The sequence below is a fragment of the Brachyistius frenatus genome, unplaced genomic scaffold (assembly GCF_029030835.1).
Source record: "Brachyistius frenatus isolate BFR_SWC_R1_liver_20210118 unplaced genomic scaffold, ASM2903083v1 Contig_112, whole genome shotgun sequence".
Classification (NCBI taxonomy): Eukaryota; Metazoa; Chordata; class Actinopteri; family Embiotocidae; genus Brachyistius; species Brachyistius frenatus.
Window position 1 is genome coordinate 617,653 of NW_027210711.1, and position 18,515 is coordinate 636,167.

The 18,515-nt window shown below is 49.7% G+C and overlaps 3 protein-coding genes across 15 annotated transcripts in view; 2 read left to right on the forward strand and 1 right to left on the reverse strand.

Annotated features, from left to right (window-relative positions):
- Positions 1 to 18,515, forward strand: part of LOC138629219 (R3H domain-containing protein 1-like) — a 131,890-nt gene that overhangs the window by 54,883 nt on the left and 58,492 nt on the right. The gene's annotated exons all lie outside the window — the stretch shown is intronic.
- The window catches only part of rnd3a (Rho family GTPase 3a), a 28,202-nt gene that overhangs the window by 6,996 nt on the left and 2,691 nt on the right, over positions 1 to 18,515 (forward strand). For 2 of the 3 annotated variants that reach the window (XM_069712825.1, XM_069712826.1), the window contains exons 3-6: positions 8,406 to 8,549; positions 8,842 to 8,929; positions 16,877 to 16,986; positions 18,296 to 18,430. In XM_069712825.1, coding sequence (XP_069568926.1) covers positions 8,445 to 8,549; positions 8,842 to 8,929; positions 16,877 to 16,986; positions 18,296 to 18,430 — 438 coding nt within the window. In that variant the 5' untranslated portion in view covers positions 8,406 to 8,444. Of the gene's footprint in view, positions 1 to 8,218; positions 8,550 to 8,841; positions 8,930 to 16,876; positions 16,987 to 18,295; positions 18,431 to 18,515 lie in introns of those variants that run through there. The other variant, XM_069712824.1, reaches the window with a different exon arrangement.
- Positions 10,283 to 18,515, reverse strand: part of nbeal1 (neurobeachin-like 1) — a 109,120-nt gene continuing 100,887 nt past the window's right edge. The window contains exon 57 of the mRNA XM_069712749.1: positions 10,283 to 10,316. The gene's annotated coding sequence lies outside the window, so the exon portion shown is untranslated. The remainder of the gene's footprint in view (positions 10,317 to 18,515) is intronic.

Here is an 18,515-nt window from a genome sequence, read left to right on the forward strand (position 1 = left end):
TGTCCACAGCTGCGGCTCAGATATCAGCAAGTACTTTTAACACGTCGTTTGCCCCGTTCGGGCTCCCAACTCGTGTCTGGCGGCAATCGAGTGCCGCTGTGAGAACCGAAGCCACGTGTTGATAATGTCAGGTGAAATATACGGCGTGCGAAGCGGCTAGAAACGCAGCTCGTTAGTGGCCCGAAGGTCACGTTTAATTTCACCTCGATCACGGCCTTTTACTGGCGCGAGTCGTTTTATTAGCTGCAGCAAAATCAATTCAAATATCGTTTTTTGGTTTTTTTTTAAATATTGCTTTTCTCAGCATTCGGAAAGAGAGAAGCTCAGAAATGCAGTCGGCTGCTGTCTGCCATCGCCGGCCGAGGACGGACGCAGCAGCCGGAGAGCCCCGCCGCGTCACCCGAAAGCCCTGTGAGATCACGTCCAAGCCCCGTAACCGTGTCAACTCTTAACATCAGTCACCGGCGATTAATATTTAATAGCTTTCGATTGGGCCGACGGCGACGATGTCTTTTTCTGCGTTGGAGGTCCGAGGGCAAATTTGAAAGATCGCCGCCGCGCACACGTGGAGCGTCTCGTTTACCGTCGCCGCCGTGAAGAACCAGACGACACCGGCGGCTTTCTTTTTCCCTCGCTGTCACCCTCATCTGCAGCTCACACGTCAGACGCGATTTGAGTCATCGCGGTGGCCGCGGTGGGTCTTTAGCACCGCGAAGAAGAAAAAAAAAGAAGAAGAAGCCACATCCGTGCGCATCTTCCAGGCTGGAAGATTGACCGGATGAACTCCGGTTCCTCTTCCTATGATAACGAGGGTGAAATGAATTCGCCGCCAGACCGGAAGTGAATTAAAAGTGGCATTTAATAACGCCGACGAAAAGATATTACAGTTTTTATTGAACTGATGATGTGAAGGCTCGCTGATAAATACGGTGTCATTTTAATACCACCTCTGCCAGCAGTGTTAGCGGACATTTCCGGAAGGAAAAAAAACGTGAAAAGATTTGTGCGCGCAACGTGACAAACCTTTAAAGCAGTTATTTCTGTATCATCCCCCTTTTTTTTTGTTTGTTTGTTGCGTTTCCCCTCATCTATTTCCACAAACGTGTGCATTTGACATGTATTTATGCATTTCTGCTTCATTATGCTAATGAGGGTGCCACCGTATCATTCAAGGTGCGTGACGGGGTCAATGGGCTGATTGACACCTGAAGGCACAGACCGACTCTGCATGGGAGGGAGGGAGGCAGGGAGGGAGGGAGGGAGGAAAATACGTTTCGGAGGTCAAACAACGCAGAAATAAACACGCATTAACGTTTTTAAAATGAATAAATAGATCAAATGAACATTTTGAATGAAATAAATTGATAAATGGGGGAATGCAGAAGTAAATTTTTACAATATGTCACATTTTTTATGAATTAATTGACGCCTACCTTTATTTTACGTGCATTTAATGACGCAGTATACTATTTTATAATATTATATTATATGACATGTATAGCCATGTAGCACCGACGGCACACTTTATAAAAAGATCATTCCAATGTGGAAAGCCGTACGGACGTATTTTTGTTTCTGTTTTCGTCGGGTATAATTAAAAACACACAAGCGGCATTTTTAATGATTTCTTTCGACTGTCATCATCCGATGATTAAACTCCCAACTATCCTTTGTTGCTGTCATGTTACTGACAGATATGATTATTTTCCCATCATGTGGTTTATGCAAATGAAGTCATAATTTCACGCGCCATTAACCCCCCCAACCCCGAACACCCACACACACACACACACACACACATGCTCAAAGTTCCCTGAAGAATCAGGTCATCCCTGGAATGATTCATCCTTCAATCTATTAAACACAGACTGAACACATTGACTGTGCCTCATTACATCAGTGTGTCCATCCAGGCCTGAACGGACCTAATGACTGACGGGAGGCACTCCACAGACTTTACTGTACTTTGTCTAACTGTGTGTGTGTGTGTGTGTGTGTGTGTGTGTGTGTGTGTGTGTGTGTGTGTGTGTGTGTGTGTGTGTGTGTGTGCGTCGTGCCCTCGTTGCCCTACAGTACCGTTCAGCGGAGGATATTAAGCTAATGGTTTATTAAAAGAAAATGTCATGTGTTAGTAAGCCAAGGAAAGGGAGCCGGAGCTAGTTGGGATTAATTAGGAGGTTCCAGTCAGTTAGCGCTGCTTCACGCACCAGGACCCCCCCCCACCCTCCACCCTCACCCTACCCCCACCCCGATGAAGAATTACTCTTTTTTTTGTCATTAAGCGTGGATTCATAAGGAGCGCCAGGCCGTCCCGTCGGCAGCCTGAACCTGTTACACGGGTAAAGACATTTTGGCTCCGGTGCCCCGAATGCTGATGTTTTGGATGATGTAATGCTGAGTGATAGCAGGTGACTCACTGTGTATTTTGCGAGAAGGTTAAACACAAGCCGACGCTGCTTAAGTTACTCATAACTACTGGAAATTAGTTAAGAGGAAAACAAGAAACAGACCGGAGTTTACGCGAGGGTTCGTCAACGGATCGCGACGCAAAAGGAGGTCGGCGTGCACATGTCATCGGGACAGCCTGAAAGAAAGTGCGAGGCTCTCTGGAAACTCGAGGAGAAAACCGATTCCCCCAGACATTTTTAATACTAAAAGGTATTTTGGAAATCTTCCCATGTGCGCTCGGAGATACTTTTTTTTTTTTGCGCTTCAGTCGGTTACGTGAAGTACAGCCACATCACTCGAGACGTTTCACAAGGCAGCGGTGTCGGTATTGCATTTGGAGTCGTTACCCGACAGCGATGTCTTTCTGAAAATAGCAAAGTCTCAACTATGACTTCACGGAAACAACCGTGACATTTGGGAAAGTTAATTTGAAATGAGAAGGTAAGGCGTGCCTGGAGGCTGTTGGGAAGACGATAAGTCTGTCCACCTCCTTCTGAAATATTTGTATGACTGAAAAAGGTCCTTTGGCCTTTTCAGATTTATCCCCCCCCACCTCCGGCAACTTGTTCTCTTCCGGTCCTCTCTTTATTACGTATGATTGACTGCTCGTGTTCTCGAACAAGTCCTTGCGCACGGTGGTATTTAATTTTTTTTTTTTTTTTAAACACAAACTCACAAAAGCGCAACGTGAACACGTTGAACAGCGTGTTTACGGGCTCTAACAACGTTTCAAGGCTAATCCGCTGCTCCTGCGTCCTTCAGACGGCAACTTACCCCGCGCTAATTAACATATTCAGCCGCAGCCGATAAAAATCCGCTGGTGACAGCTGACAAAATTATTGATTACCGGTTAGAAATGAGAAATCTTTTGGCGCTGGCGTATTAATTCGACGACCCCCTGTTTAAATATACTCTTTTAATTGCTCGTCCGTCATCTGTAATCATCAGAAATTGCAACATAAACTGATGCTGATGCTGATGATAGGGCGGCACGGTGGTGCAGTGGTTAGCATTGTCACCTCACAGCAAAAAAGGTTCCGGGTTCGAATCCGGTCCTGGGCCTTTCTGTGCGGAGTTTGCATGTTCTCCCTGTGCTTGCGTGGGTTCTCTCCGGGTTCTCCGGCTTCCTCCCATCATCCAAAAACATGCACCTCAGGTCAGGTTACCTGGCGCCGCGCTAGTGGCAGCCTGCTGCAGCATCTCCCCCCTGAGAGCCCCCCCTGAGAGCCCCCCTGCTGTAGTGATGAAATTTCCCCTCGGGGATTAATAAAGTGTATAAAATCAAAAAAAAAAAAAAAAATGCCGGGCTGCTGTAAGTGACATCAGCAGGTTGTAGCGGAGGGTCAGTTATTATAATAATCGCCGCGATAATGTGTTATTATGCACAATTTAATGCTTTTACTCGGCTGGAGTGAGGGCGACTGCAGCGATTACAATAGGACGACCTCTGCTTTCAGCTCACACAGATCACATGCGGGAAAATGAATCTCTGTGAGAAAACACACACACACACACACACACACACACACACGTGTCATTAAGGGTCACTCACTCACTAGCTCTGCTGGTGTGAAATAACATCCCCGCAACTGGAGCGCTTTCAGACCGCGGCCCCCCGCCGCTGGCAGCCCGAGATCAAGGCGGAGAGCCGAGAGCAAGGGGAAGTTACACAGAAAACCGCGAGGGGGGTCAAACCAGCTCTGACATCTCGTGTTTAACAAAATGTATTTTATTTTACAGACGGAAGCTTTGAAGATTTTATTCAGGCCCTTACCGCCGGAAAAACCCACAGCTGCGACACCGTAGACGGAGCGGCGTATTTGAAGATGGTGTCGGACCTAAAAAAAGGAAATTTTCCCACAGTAAGAAGGTCCGTTTGTTTCCCCGGCGCGAAGGCCGCAACGAGTAAAAAAAAACACAAAAAGAACAAAGAGACGTCCGTCGCCGTTTCTCCCCGGAGTCTTCTGAATCCGCCCTCAACTCCCCAGTCGCGGTGACTAACCGTCGAGGAAAGCCCTCTCGGACCGAAGCCGGTGCCGTTTGCCCCGGCGGTAAATGTCAGCGCTCCGCTGATTTGAATGCATGTCGACAGAGATAACTGCGGGGCAGCGCGCTGTCGGGGGCGGAGGGGGAGAGGGACCCGGTGACCGACGCTCGTCACGCGCCTCCGGCACCGCCCCGGCACCGCCCGGCCCGCCGCCGGACAAAAGCGAGCCGCTTTCAGACCCGGGTCAAATCCCTCGTTGCTCGCTTCGCGACTCATCCGGCGACCCGTTTCTTTGAACTGTCGTGATCTTCATTTGCAAAACGGTTGCCCGCGATTTGCCCGACATTACTGGAAATGTTTTTTGTTTTTTTTCCACGAAGGGGAAGAACGATGCGCGACCCGGGCCCGGACCCCGACCCAGACCCGAACCTGGCCGGATATCAAAGACAGTTTTATCGCTGGAAACTACGGCGTCGCCGCTCCGAGTTATTTTCAGGATGAATAATTCAGATTATTTACAGCCGTGAAAAATATCTGCGTACGATCGATTGTTTTTTTCTTTTCTTTTTACCGTGGCGACGGGGGCGGGGGACTCTGCGTCATATTTTATTCTACGTGACAGCCAGGCAGCGAAAGTTGAAAGGTACGCGGCGGCGGGGATTCCCGAAGGAAACAACACAGCGTTTGAGTCTTGTTGCTGCTTCAGTCGAGGACAGCTCAAGAGCATCCCGGCTGACGCTAAACTGCGCGCACACGCTCTCCTCCGGTGAGAAAAACAAACAAACCGTAAAGGAGCCAAATGAAAAACACAGCGTGAATATGTAAAGCAGATGTGGGGAAAATGAGTGGCGCGTCGCCCTCATGGAAATGTACAAGATCCGCAGGACGCCGACGGCACCGCGCGACCAGAAACAGGCGGTACCCTCGTTTCTATTCTCGGAGCCGCGTACAGTATTTAGGCGACTGTACTCGCCTGCCAACTCCATTAACAGAAAGACCCAGTTTGCTGGACCGCGTGTCCCGCGGGGGGCTTTTTGTCATTTATTTCAGTCGACGAAGGTTTCACATCCGGCGACGGATTAACAAAGAAATATGTTGTAGCGGTGCAATAATAAAAAAAAAAAAAGAAAAAAAAAAGAGTATAAGACAGAATATGACTCCTTCCACCGACCTAAAGCGCTCAGGCTCCATTATTATTTTCTGCATTTGCCTTACAGCATTGTGGGAAATGAAAGAAGTAACGGATTTTGAAATGATCAAAGCAGCTCCTCGATCATTGGCTGTATATAAAAGTGGCAGACGCAGAAGCGCCTTAAGCCGCAGTACCACCGGGCGCCACTAGAGGTCGGCTCCAAAAAGCCTCCGTAGACTCCCGCTCAACTCGTCCCATAAAATGACGAGTCAATAAAAATTGTCCTCGGGTTCTTGCGGTGCCGTTAGCTGAAGTCGGTCCTTCTTATATGTTTTCCGGCGGCCCGTCTGAAAATAATCACGAATTACAAAATAAGGCGTAATAAACGAGGCCCCGCGGGCGGGCCGTGGTATCGTCGGGTTTCCGATCGGATCGAGTCAGCTGATCCGCCGCTCGTCCTCGATCCGGCCGCCGCCACGGGCCGCTGACGTCGTCTGACGCGCGACTTCACCTTGGAGACGGTTCCGCGTGACGTCAGTCCGCACAGCCTCACTCTGGCCCAAATGTGTTGCTGCACCCGAGTGCGATTGGCAACGCCGCAGGCTGTAGCAGAATGCAGCAGGCAACCTGAATAACACCGGAGCAGGGCGTCGGGGGGGCCCTGTGAGTAAACAACCCGGTTAATGTGGTTTTGTTCACCCGTCTCCTCGGCGACGGCCTCCTCTGTGCGTGCAAACTGGATTCGTTCGGACACGCGGAGAGGAAGGAAAACGGAGACGAGTCGGGGAGTCACTGCTTTAAAAAAATAAAATAAAATCACGGCAAGCAGAAAATGACAGCTTCGCTGCCCCGGCAGGTGAAATCTCCATAATCTTGTGATTCCGACAGAATTCGAATGAGGTCAAATGCATTATGGTACGGCGACAGCAGCCAAGTTGCGAAGCCCCTCCTGCTCCTGTCCCCTCTCTGCTGGCAGCGCCGTGTCCTGGAGGCAGAGCTCCCACACAACAGACGGGACTCCCAGCACACAGCCTGCAGGGTGGAGCTGTCTCACTGCAAAAACGCTGCCAGCTACTCCGACAGCCCAATCGCTTTGTCGCAGAGGGGAGAGTCGATGCACAGCGCTGCTGTTTTCCCCTTCTCCTTTTTTTTTGGGGGGGGGGGGGGGGGGGGTTTGAAAATTAGCAAAGGATGCCGCGTTGGGGAAGTAGTAGCCGAGTAGAGGCTGAGAGAGGAGGCCTCCGGACCAGAAGGGTTCCTGCTTGGAAAAAAAAAAAGAAAGAAAAATGGGAATGCGGTGCGTTATCAATCCCGTTTGGGAAATGAAGTCCCCCCCCCCCCCTTTTCTTTTCTGTTTTCTCTGAAGGCCCTGGATGAAAGCTCATGTGTTTTACTCCACGTATGCCCACAACAAGTGCGTGTATTACTCACAGATAATGGGGGGGGGGGGATCCTCGCTGGAAACTACTACTGACGCTGTTCAGTGGAAACGAGCAGCATCTGGGTTTATTGTTTTGTTTTTTCAAGTTCGACTGAATAGTTCCTTCTTCGAAGAGGAGGAGGAGGAGGCCGAGTGAAATATGTATGAAACGCAGACAGGAAGGTGATAATAAGGTGTAAACCGCTTCAACCCTGTGAGAAACGAGAGCCTTTTATTGCGCTCCGGCCCAGCAGAAGCCCTTTTAAAGCACTTGTAAAAGTTGAAACGGTTTAAAGTTTCTCCCGTTGGTAAGCAGCGCGACAGCGAGACTGTCGGCAGCTGCAACATGGAAGAGTTTCATATGAATTATTCATGACGTACAGAGGTGTTTTCATACTCCAATCAAGCTCCGCCAAAGTATTTCTGCTCTTATTACATTTACTTTTAACTCCACCACGCCGCCCTACAAAGGCATAACGATATCGCCTTTGCTGTGTGAAAACACATGTTGGCGTAAAAATGTGCAGTTGTCAAGAATGGAGCTTCTGTAAACACGTGCAAAACTAACTAACGTCCAGTTTAGTTGCTGATTTTGCTCTAGCTGTTCGGTGTAAATGAAACACGTCCGTTTTGATAACGCGTCGTATTTAGCTTTATCGGTTTGTTATTCCCCGTAATTAACCAAAGCGGGAGCTACGCGGACCAGGACGTGAAAGTCACGCTGTAGCCAGCGAGGAATAAAAGTGGTTTAATAGAAAATATATCAAAAACCGCAAAACTAGCCACGACTGACTATTTCAAAAATGTACACAGCCTGTTAACCAGCAGGCTGTAGTTTTTGACATACCTGTTACTACGAAAGAATAACGCATATTAGGCTACGGCAGATGAACATTTGATCCGGGCTACAATTGGCAATAATATTTAATGGAGAGCATTTGTTTGTAAAGATTTCACAACCACGAACAGAAAAAGTAAGGCATCGTCTGTTTTGTAATATATTTGTTCATTTATTTGATATAACAGTTGTGTTGGTGTGTTTTAATATTATTATTATTATTATTATTTCGTATAGAGTTTATGGTGTCGTCCGAACGGGGGCGCTGTCCCGGTGGCCAGGCTGCTCTGTGTGTGTGTGTGTGGGGGGGGAGGGAGGAGAGGGGGGGGAGGCGTTGCCTGCTTCATCCCGGCAGCAGGAGACCCGCTGCCATTGGCTCCTCCGACGTTATAAATATGAGCAAATGGCATTTTACCGGCTCAGAGCAGGCGGAGGCACCGGGGGAGACGCACGAGCAGGCAAGGGGATCTGGGAACACCGCGTTACATCTCCACGATTCACACGCACGCGCACGCACGCACGCACGCGCAAGGATTGGACTCATTTTTTCTTCATTTAATCCCGACTGCAATCAATGAAGGAGAGACGCTCGTGCCAGAAGTTTTCTCTGAAATCCGGCATGGATCCCAGTCAGAGTGTGAAGTGTAAGATCGTGGTGGTGGGGGACAGCCAGTGCGGGAAGACCGCGCTGCTTCACGTGTTCGCCAAGGACTGTTTCCCCGAGGTGAGTCCCTGCAGACTTGACGACACGATGCGTTTATGGACACGGATGAAATAATAATAATAACCAAAATAATAATAATAATAATAATAATAATAATAAAAAAATGCAATGCGTGCGTGCGCTGGCAAGGAGTTTGGGCTGTAACGCGTCCGATGTAGACGCGGTTATTGCGGCTTGCACCGATGTGTGGAGTGTAATTCATGTTCACGTTGCTCCTTTTTTTTTTTTTTTTTTTAACCCAAGTTTAAACCCCAAACATTTCTAACACGCACACCCCTCGCGTCTCCCGCAGAGCTACGTCCCCACGGTGTTTGAGAACTACACGGCCAGCTTCGAAATCGACACGCAGAGGATCGAGCTCAGTTTGTGGGACACTTCAGGTAACCGATGCCCTCCGTGTACCTCTCGTGTATATGTGTGTGTGTGTGTGTGTGTGTGTGTGTCCGGACGTGTCCGAGCACGCTGCGATTTATCACCGGATTAATCTGCAACTTTTAACTTCAGGGAGGTCAAATGCGCAAATTTTGCAGCTCCATCTCGGATATTTTCACCCAAAATGAGTCCCAGGCCTGCATTTTTTTTTTTTTTTTTTTTTTTTTGTGTGAATAATGAAATTAATCTGTGGCCCATTTTAATCAATAAAACCGGCTTAATCCTTTCTCATAGTCTGGAGCTGCTGGTCCTACAAGACGGACACATTTCCCCTCCGGATTAGAGCCGGACTCACCTTTCGCCTACATGGACATGTTCAGCGTTACGGCTCAGTTTTTAACCCGGTGGAGTGGATTTGATTGATGAATTCCTCCCAGAAGAAGTAGAAACAGGAAAGGGAGGGGAGCTGGTGGGGGGGGGGGGGCAGGAGGAGACGTTATGACGGGCGGACCTGAGCTCGTGTTCCCACATCTGGTGGACACACTTAGATTTTTTTTTTTTTTGGGGGCAAAAGTTGAGCAACACCGGTTCTTCCAAAAAAAATTTTTTTTATCGCTTGTTGGTTGCACTTTGTGTTCAGGGCTCAGGGTCAGCTGCTGCATCCCCTGTGTGTGTGTGTGTGTGTGTGTGTGTGTGTGTGTGTGTGTGTGTGTGTGTGTGTGTGTGTGTGTGTGTGTGTGTAAACAAACCCACTTTCCCATCCATCAATGCCCAAGCGGTGAATAGTCAGGCAGCAGCGAGGCATGAGCGAGGCGAGGCGTATGTAGCATGTGTGCGAACATGTGGTGTGTGTGTGTGTGTGTGTGTGTGTGTGTGTGTGTGTGTGTGTGTGTGTGTGTGTGTGTGTGTGTGTGTGTGTGTGTGATGGGCGGGTACAAGCCGACAGCCAGCTGTTGCGGGTCCCCGCCCTGGAATTCCTGAGCGAAGTGTGAGTAACTTTTTCTCCCGGAAACATTAATTATCGCTCGCAAAACTACAAAAATGGTGTCGAAATTCTGACCCAAATGTTCCCTTTTAAAGTTGGATTTGTTGTTGTTGTTGTTGTTGTAAAGCTTATTACCCTGTTATCAGCAGAATAATCTTCACCTCCAGGCTGGGAAACGCTACAAGCAAAAAAACAAGGGGCTCAATTTAAAAAAAAAAAAAAAAAAATTCCCCTCCAGGTTTGTGTGTCTTGTGGATGTGGAGAGGCGAAGAAATGAAAGGCGGTCAGAGCAGAGAATTTAGTTTTATTGCGCCGTGTTGGCCCGACGCCTGGAGCCATTTTTCTTTTTCTTTTCTGCTTCATAAAACAGAAAAATGAGGAGGAGGAGGAGGAGGAGGAGGAAGGGGGGTGTTTCCTATTAGATCAGCGGGATCTGAGATGGAGCCACAATAACCCCCGTCCCACTCCAACCCCCACTCTTCACACACACACACACACACACACACACACACACACACACACACACACACACAGAGTGACCGATTGATACAGCTTTCGGCTTGACCGGTCCCCTCGCCGAGACACCCATCGGCCAATCTGATTGATCCCTTATCTCCTGAGGTATGGTGTGTGTGTGTTGGACCCAGGCACTAAGAGATGAAGACAACCCCCCCCCTTCCCCCCTTCCCTCCCACCACCACCTCCTTCCTCACAAACATACACAAACATACACCTACACACACCGAGGTGGTCTTTGTTCTGCCTCGATGAGAGGCCTAATGAGCGGCCAGCCGCGCACGCGTGTGTGTGTGTGTGTGTGTGTGTGTGTGTGTGTGTGTGTGTGTGTGTGTGCGCGCGTGTGTGTGTGTGTGCGAGAGAGAGAGTGTGTTTAAAAGGGAGGGTGATGGGTGTAATTTAGGTCATTAAGGTAAACGCCTGCCAGCTACTCAAGCCTTCCCATTTGCTCGTCTGCGCGGTCTCCGGGTGAGGTCCGCCGGGGCTGAGGCTTTTGATGCTTCTTTCAGCGGGAGGAAGTGGTTTACGTTCGTCTGCCCGCCCGCGTGTCTGAATGAGCTGGAAAAAAAAAAAAAAAGGTGTTTGTTTGAGAGTCGGACGCGGCGAGGGTAAACAGAGCAGCCCCCGTCGCTCGGCACCTGCGCGCCCGAGGCCACGTCCTATTTTACGGAATAGAAACGAGAAAATAAAAAAAAAGCATCTCGGGGCCTTTTTAAGTGAGCAATCTCACACCGGCTACTTCCGGTGCTGACGGTTAATAACCGAAACCTCCAGATGCACTTTGTTGAAGCGCGAGGTGTCAGTTACAGCGCAGCTACGGTGCTGTAAAGCGGCCGGAAAGAACCAAATCCGAACATTTTCGCAGCTGGAACAGGCGGGCGAATTACCATTTGCGCAACTTTTTACAACGCCGACATAGTATCGCATCGGAAAGTCGACGACGTGCGTTTACCGGCTTTTAGCACTCGTGACCCGATGAGTCACGTGAACACGCCTAATCGAGGGCGGATCAATGAGTTACGCGTGTTTTTTTTTGCGAACTCGCCACCCGCCGTGCCATTTCGGTGGCTTTTATCTTTGCGTTTCCTCTGAAAACAGCTGCTGGTTGCGACAGGGAGCGGACGCAATTAAAGCTGCAAGACACTAAAATGCACAGCAGTGCTGATTGGAAACAGCGATTCTCTCGGCGGTGGGGTGGGCGGGGGGGGGGGGTGCGTTTCCTGTCTACAAGGGGCCACTTTCATATCACACATACGACCCCTTCTTTATACGTTGATAAAAGCAGCTTTAATATCGCCGCGGCTTAATTTCCTGTCGATCAACCAATTGTTTCCGTTGTGATCTGGGATTTTGCACCTTAGCGCGGCGGAAATATTCCTAATGCACTTACGCCGGACTGAGAAGCAGGAAACGGCTTAGTATTTCTCTTTCTTCACAAAATCAGTCAGGCATGTTTGTTCCAACTGTTTTAGGCAATTTCCCAAAGCTGCCACAAATACGATCTTCAATAAAAATAAAAAAAAAAATCTAATAAGAAAAAAACCCACTCTCATCAAGGGCTCCCAAAGAGACACGCGTCGGACCCCGATGGATGTCATTCCTCACCGTATTCATACCCGGGAACCACGCGGGGACAATTTTTGTTGTTGTTTTGTTTGTTTACCCAATAAAAGTCGACCCACTTTGAAAGACGGGGAAGAAAGTCGAATGAAGGACTTGTAACCGCGGTAACCGCGTCCGGGTCGGAGCCGGCCAGATTATCTGCAGTTTCTGGAGCATGTCGCATGTGCTTCTCCGCCTGTAATGCCGGACAGCTTAGCTATGGCACTTTTTCTTGCACTCAATAAGCTCCTCTTGCTGCTCGTGCACACAGACTGTGCCCCCCCCCCCCCCGCCCCCCACTCCTCCTCCCCCTTCCCCCTCCCCCTGTTCATTCTTCATTCGGCAGCCATTGTTGCACTGGATCACATTTCTGGGCTCAGCGAATTGGAGCCGCATGTCTGGCATTCCTCAGACTAAAGGTTTCTACTTCCTCCCCTACAAAGACCCCTATTGTACCGGGCAGGCCCGGATCCTCAGCCAGTGAAAGAGATGTGGCGTGGATCACTAAAGCCCTACCTCGTTTCCAAGGGGGGAAATTGAATCACGTTGGAATTTGCCGGGCGGCGGCGGCGGCGTAGGTGGTGGTGGTGGTGTATGAACTCAAGGGCGGAGGAATCCTGGCAGAGAATTAATAGACTTCCTGGCTGCTAATGTCATGGAAGGACTTTGTGTGTGTGTGTGTGAGATGTTACACCTGACATTAAAGCCCGTGTGCGGTCTTCGCACCGCGATCTTTGAATTTCGCTGGCTCACCGCGCATCCTGCCGGGCCCTCATTGAGAAACACGTGACCGTCCCGCACGCGCTCCACCTGCTTCCTATTTGGATTCGCGTTTCAGACAGCGCTCGCATTAGGGCGTTACACGTTTCTTCTTTCGGCCGGATTATGCAACATTTGATCCAAGGAGTGAACGTGTCGTCGGACTCTTGAGGACTTACGTTGCTAAAACTGGAACTGGATCATAAGTGAAACCGAGGTCAGATACGGGACCTATCCCGTATCTGACCCTGGAGCTCGTTACGGAGTCTCGATGGAAACCAAAACGCGGTCTGCGATGTGTCGCATCAGACACGACGCATCGTCACATAGCGTCGCATACTGTAACGTATCGCAGCGTATCGTTACGCGTTGTAGCGTTTTGTAATCGAATGTGAAACATGGCGACGCGTCGCAACGTATCACAACGTACGTGTGAGGGATTTCAGGGTAATATGTCACCACGTATTATGATGTATCGCGACGTTTTGCAGTACCTAACTTCACTTTCGTATCGTAACATATCGTATCTTGTAGTAGTAGTAATAATAATAATAATAACGACGATGATTGTCACAGCGCATCATTTCTTATCATATCGCCATATGACAAATTCCATTCTGTCGCACGATCCTGTGTTCGTACCTTATCAGCAGGACGCCTGTCCGGATTTGACACGGCGCGATGGCAGCAATTTACCGCATCAGATATCTCGGTAACCGCGGCAACGGCGGCGGCGGCTGCCGGCCGGGGTTACTTTGGGTCTAAATCGCTCTTTGTCCTTCGCAGCGTCGCAGAAAGAGTCCGCTGGCGAGAGGTTACGGTGTACGTTTAAGCTCGCCGTTTGCTGTTTCCACAGGTGCTCCTTTCCTTGGAGACAGACGCACACACACACACACACACACACACACACACACACACACACACACACACACACACACACACACACACACACACACACACACACAGACGCACCACCCATCAGCTCTGCTCTGCTCAGCTATGTCAGCAATGCAGTAAATCAGCAGGCCTGCAGACCTGTTGCCATACCTCCAGACTGTCAGCTGCAGCTGGCTTACCTCAGGTCTGCATGTGTTTACGGGAGATAAAGTACATTTCCATGTCGTCGCGCCGTCGTTGTGCAAAGCAGGATGTCTTGAAACATCGTGGGCTATTTGCGGCGACTTCGCAAACGGGAGATTTCTTTTTTTTTTTTTTTTTTTTAACGTATTAAAAAAAAAAAAAATTCTTTCTTTTTTGGTGGAAATTTTTGGGGAACATCTGGGAATTTGAATAACGAGCCGCATTACATGAATAGACCGGAATGTATTTTCCGACTCCTTTCATGTATATTCATCGCCTTACGTGGGTGCTTTCCATCCCAGCTGTTGCGGAAAGCAGCCCGAAAAAGGCACATTAACGAGGAAAGAGCTTCTACTCGGTCACGGAAAATCTTTTTTTTGGTTTTTTTCTCAGTCGGAGCCACAGTGGAAGTTCGCTCGCATTGTTTCGTCTCCTCACGTCTCGCTGTGCGCGGCGGTATTAATTTGGGGGGCGAGCGGGCGCGAAGACGTTGAAGATAAAGCGGGAGGGGCTGGAGAGCGTGTCGGGAGGACGGAGAGGGAGGACAGGGTGTGTGTCTTCCTTCCAGATTTAGAGATCCTGTGGGAGAACAATGACAGGAGCTAATTAGATGACAATCACCAGGTCTTTGTGCGAGTTAGCTCTGGGATTTCCTCGTCATCTTTCCGCTTGGCAGGAAGATGACCTCGAAGCGGAGGTCGGTCTCTGACGCGGGGGGGCCGACGCGGCGGTAAAAAATAAAAATCGCAGAAAAGAAAAAAACCAAAAAAAAAAGTCTCCCCCAGAAAGCCACGTTTAAAATTGCGATCCGCGACGACGGATGTTTGCAGCTTTAAATACTTTAGTCTCCAGGTGAATTCACAGGAACATGCGCGGACGCATCAACAGCAAACGCAACGCCGCACCCAGCAGATGTCATCGGGGTTGAAATTGAAATTGTAGGAAAAACAAAAAAACAAACGTCTCTTTACTTTTCCAGCGATGTTTGTTCCCCCGGCAAGAAAAACCCTTCAAACAGAGCGACGTGGTCGTGATTGATTGCGAGACTGCTGTGAAAAATGGGAGCTAAATTCTTGTGGGTGTGGTGGTGGTGGTGGTGGTGGTGGTGGTGGGCGGGGGGGATCCCACATTCCTCCTCGCCTCGTGTTTCCTGCGCCGCGTCGACGGTAGCCGCCCGCCGTCTCGGCCTTTTGTCGTCGCCTACCGGACGGCTCTCCGGACAGATCCTCGGGCGGCGAGCGGAAAACGACGAGCGTGCATCTGCGAAACATCACGCTCAGATCGAGACGTCGAACCGATTCATCCGGCGCAGTTCCTGGCAGTCACACTTCGCTGACTGTGTTGTTTTTTTTTTTTTTTAAGTGGAAATAGCCATCGAGACTGCAGCCTGGTTGGCTCTCGTGTATACACACCACAGATCAACGTGAACTATCTTGTCGCTCTGAAAAAAAATGGAATACGTTGGCTTACATGAGCTAACCGTCGCTAACTTCTCGCGATGTTTGTCATTCGTACGTTAGTGTCACTTTTAAGTCCAATGATTGAACTAGTATAGCGTTTATTTGAATGTAATGCTGCTATTGGCACGTAATGTGAATTGTTTTGGTTTCCTGAGTTTCTGTTTTTTTTTTTTTTATCTTTTAAACTGTCGCGCCGTCGGTTTACGTGTAATACAAGTTCTTTTATATTTATTATGTTGTTATGGAGGCGCTGTGACCTGTGACCTCCCTCATACCCCCCAACACACACACACACACACACACACACACACACACACACACACACACACACACACACACACACACACACACACACGCCAAACACGGGAGTGTATATTGATACTTTTCAGATTTCTGTATGCCCACATCAGTCGGCGTTGTGCTCTGCTGTGCGAGGCCCAGGCCTGGAAGCAATGTTTAAAACGCTGTCGTCTCCCATCCAGACTGTTTAGATTAGGAACTGTAGCTCTCCAAGTGTGTGTGTGTGTGTGTGTGTGTGTGTGTGTGTGTGCGCGTGCGCGTGCACGTGACAGTGCATTCCTGGCTTTTCTCCGCAGCAGTGTTTAGAAAGGACCTCCCAGGGGAGCCTTCAATTACCAAAAAAAAATGAAATTCTCCAGATTCTTGGCAGCCGGTTGTGTGTGGTCACCTCTTGCTCGTCATGTGATCTTGACTCACCTTGACATAAGGCCCCCCAACCCACCCCCCCGACCTCCCTCCTCCCCCCCCGCCGCCGCCGCCGCCGGTCCCTCCGCCCCTCTCCCGTCCTCCCCTATTCCTCCCCTCCTCGCCCTCCGGTCTGGCGGCGAGATGGGCGTCTCCCGCCGCACATGGTTTCAATTTGAGGAGGGAGTCGTTTCCTCGCTCTGAAGTTCTCCTCTTCTCCTGAGAACATTTTTCTTCTTCTTGTGATTTTTGTCGTAGTCAGCGCATTTTTCTACCGATGCGGCATTATTTGTTTTTCTCGCCTGGTTGCCATGGATTACGGCTGAGCTGCAATCACGTCCTATGAAAGTAACTGTCAGAAATGCTTAGCGATAATTTGACCTCTTTCATGCAGTCAAGAAACTGTGTTTTTTTTGTTTAGGTTCGGTTGCCGCCCCTCACTCGAATGCTGGTATTTCCTTTGCTGTAAAGCCAGGAATATGACCGTCTGATGAATTGTATGTCTCCCTGCAAAGTAGAAACCTTTTACCCACCGCAGAAAAACCTGCACAAACCAGATTTGCGATCTAATTTTCTGTCCCGAAGCACTGATTGCGTGAGAGTCCCCCTCCCCGTCCCCCCCGTCCCGTCCCTGGAGCTGGAACTCTGTCGAGGTGATCCAAAAATAGCGAAAGCGAAAAGTGAATCAAGAAAATTTCTCAGCCTCGGCCGACCACCTGTTTTTCAGACGGCTGTTTTGGCGGAAGAAGCCGCTCGGAGCTTCATCGGCGGAGCGGTTTCATGTAGAGTCGTCCTCGCCTAACGGCCCGCGAACGCGGTTTGAGTTCCTTGTTTTCTTTTGGTTCCAGGATCTCCGTACTACGACAACGTGAGGCCCCTCTCCTATCCGGACTCCGACGCCGTCCTCATCTGTTTCGACATCAGCCGCCCCGAAACGCTCGACAGCGTGCTGAAAAAGGTTTGTTCCTCATTTCGACATCTTAACGTTCCTCGACTTTTATACTCTTTTATATTTGTTTGATCTGCTGACAACGTCCCGGTTCCATTTCACTGGATTGAAAAGTTCACCGTCGACAGATTTTTTTTTTTTCAGATCTTGTGATGTGAAGTCGTAAAAGTTGTGGCGTGGGTGGAGAAGGGAGGGAGGAGGGGGAGGCGTAAGAAGGAAGTCCTTGAGCGTCGCTGAACCACCAGCTGCTCGCACGGAGCCGCTCGGCGGTTGACGGCGGATGACTTCGGTCGTACCGGCTGACTCCCACATGTCGGAACGTCTGCTGAACATAAAGCTGGTATTTCCTCCCCCGTAAAGCCGGCGAAGGAAATACCAGCGGCGTCTGACTTCGACAGCACTCGTTGTTGAGAATGCAAAAAACCGTTGCTTTCCTACAGTCCGGTGCGCTCTCTCCTCGTAGTTGTCGCGGCGCTTTCTTCAGCTTCAGCTTTCTTTAACTTTCCCACTCCCCCAGCGGCGGTGGCCATTCTGCGTGATTGAGGGCATTATTCGAGGTCCGGCAAAAAAAAGAAAAAAAGCGTGATTTATTTATGCAGACTGAATCTTCCAGTCTTCTGGGATGTAATCTCCACCAAGGTCACGAAAACTGACGAATACGGATAAACCTCCGTGGTGTTTTCTCAAGGGGAGCTTCGGCCTTGTCTGGCAGACGTAGCGGAGGTCTGCCGTTCGCTGTCTGAAAATGGAAATGGAAAAACCAAAGTGAGAATTCGCCACACGATGAGGTGGAAATTAGCAGTCCTATCATTATGAATTTCTTATTTTTGCACGTGCGTTCGGATAAAACAACTTCCTCGTCAGATGTCGATGAACTTGATCCCCCGGCCGGCCCTGAGGCACGTTAGCCTCAGATTAAAGCCCCAAGAGAAATCCCATTGATCACAGAGCATTTATTGTTGTCAGGAAGGGAACACGGGGATTATTTGTAGTTCCCTTCCGCGGGTCAAAGCGTGCGGGGTGAGGGGGGGGGGGGCTCCAGGAAGTGTCAGCATTAACCTTTGCACGTAAAGGGCAGGCGGCGGGGGCGGCGGAGCTCGTGGGATTTCTTGTCGGGTCGTTCCGGTCGACGCGCGAGCATGAATTTTAACGCGTATTCAGTTACCGTCGCAGCGCGGGGGACGTAATCGATTTTAAACACCAAGATTAGCCCGGGTCATATTGATATTGGGGCATTTGGGAGAAGGGTGGCGGCGGCGGATAATTGCTGAATAAATGAAGACGGTCCGTGACTGATCGTTGTTCTCTGTCTCCGCAGTGGAAAGGGGAGATCCAGGAGTTTTGTCCCAACACCAAGATGCTGCTGGTCGGCTGCAAGTCCGACCTGCGCACCGACCTGACCACCCTCGTGGAGCTTTCCAACCACCGACAGACGCCGGTCTCCTACGACCAGGTACGCAGGTTAAAAGCGCCGACGTCCGAAACGCAACGTGCAGTTTTTGCGGCCGTAATCTGCCGCGAATAACCGCTTCATTGTA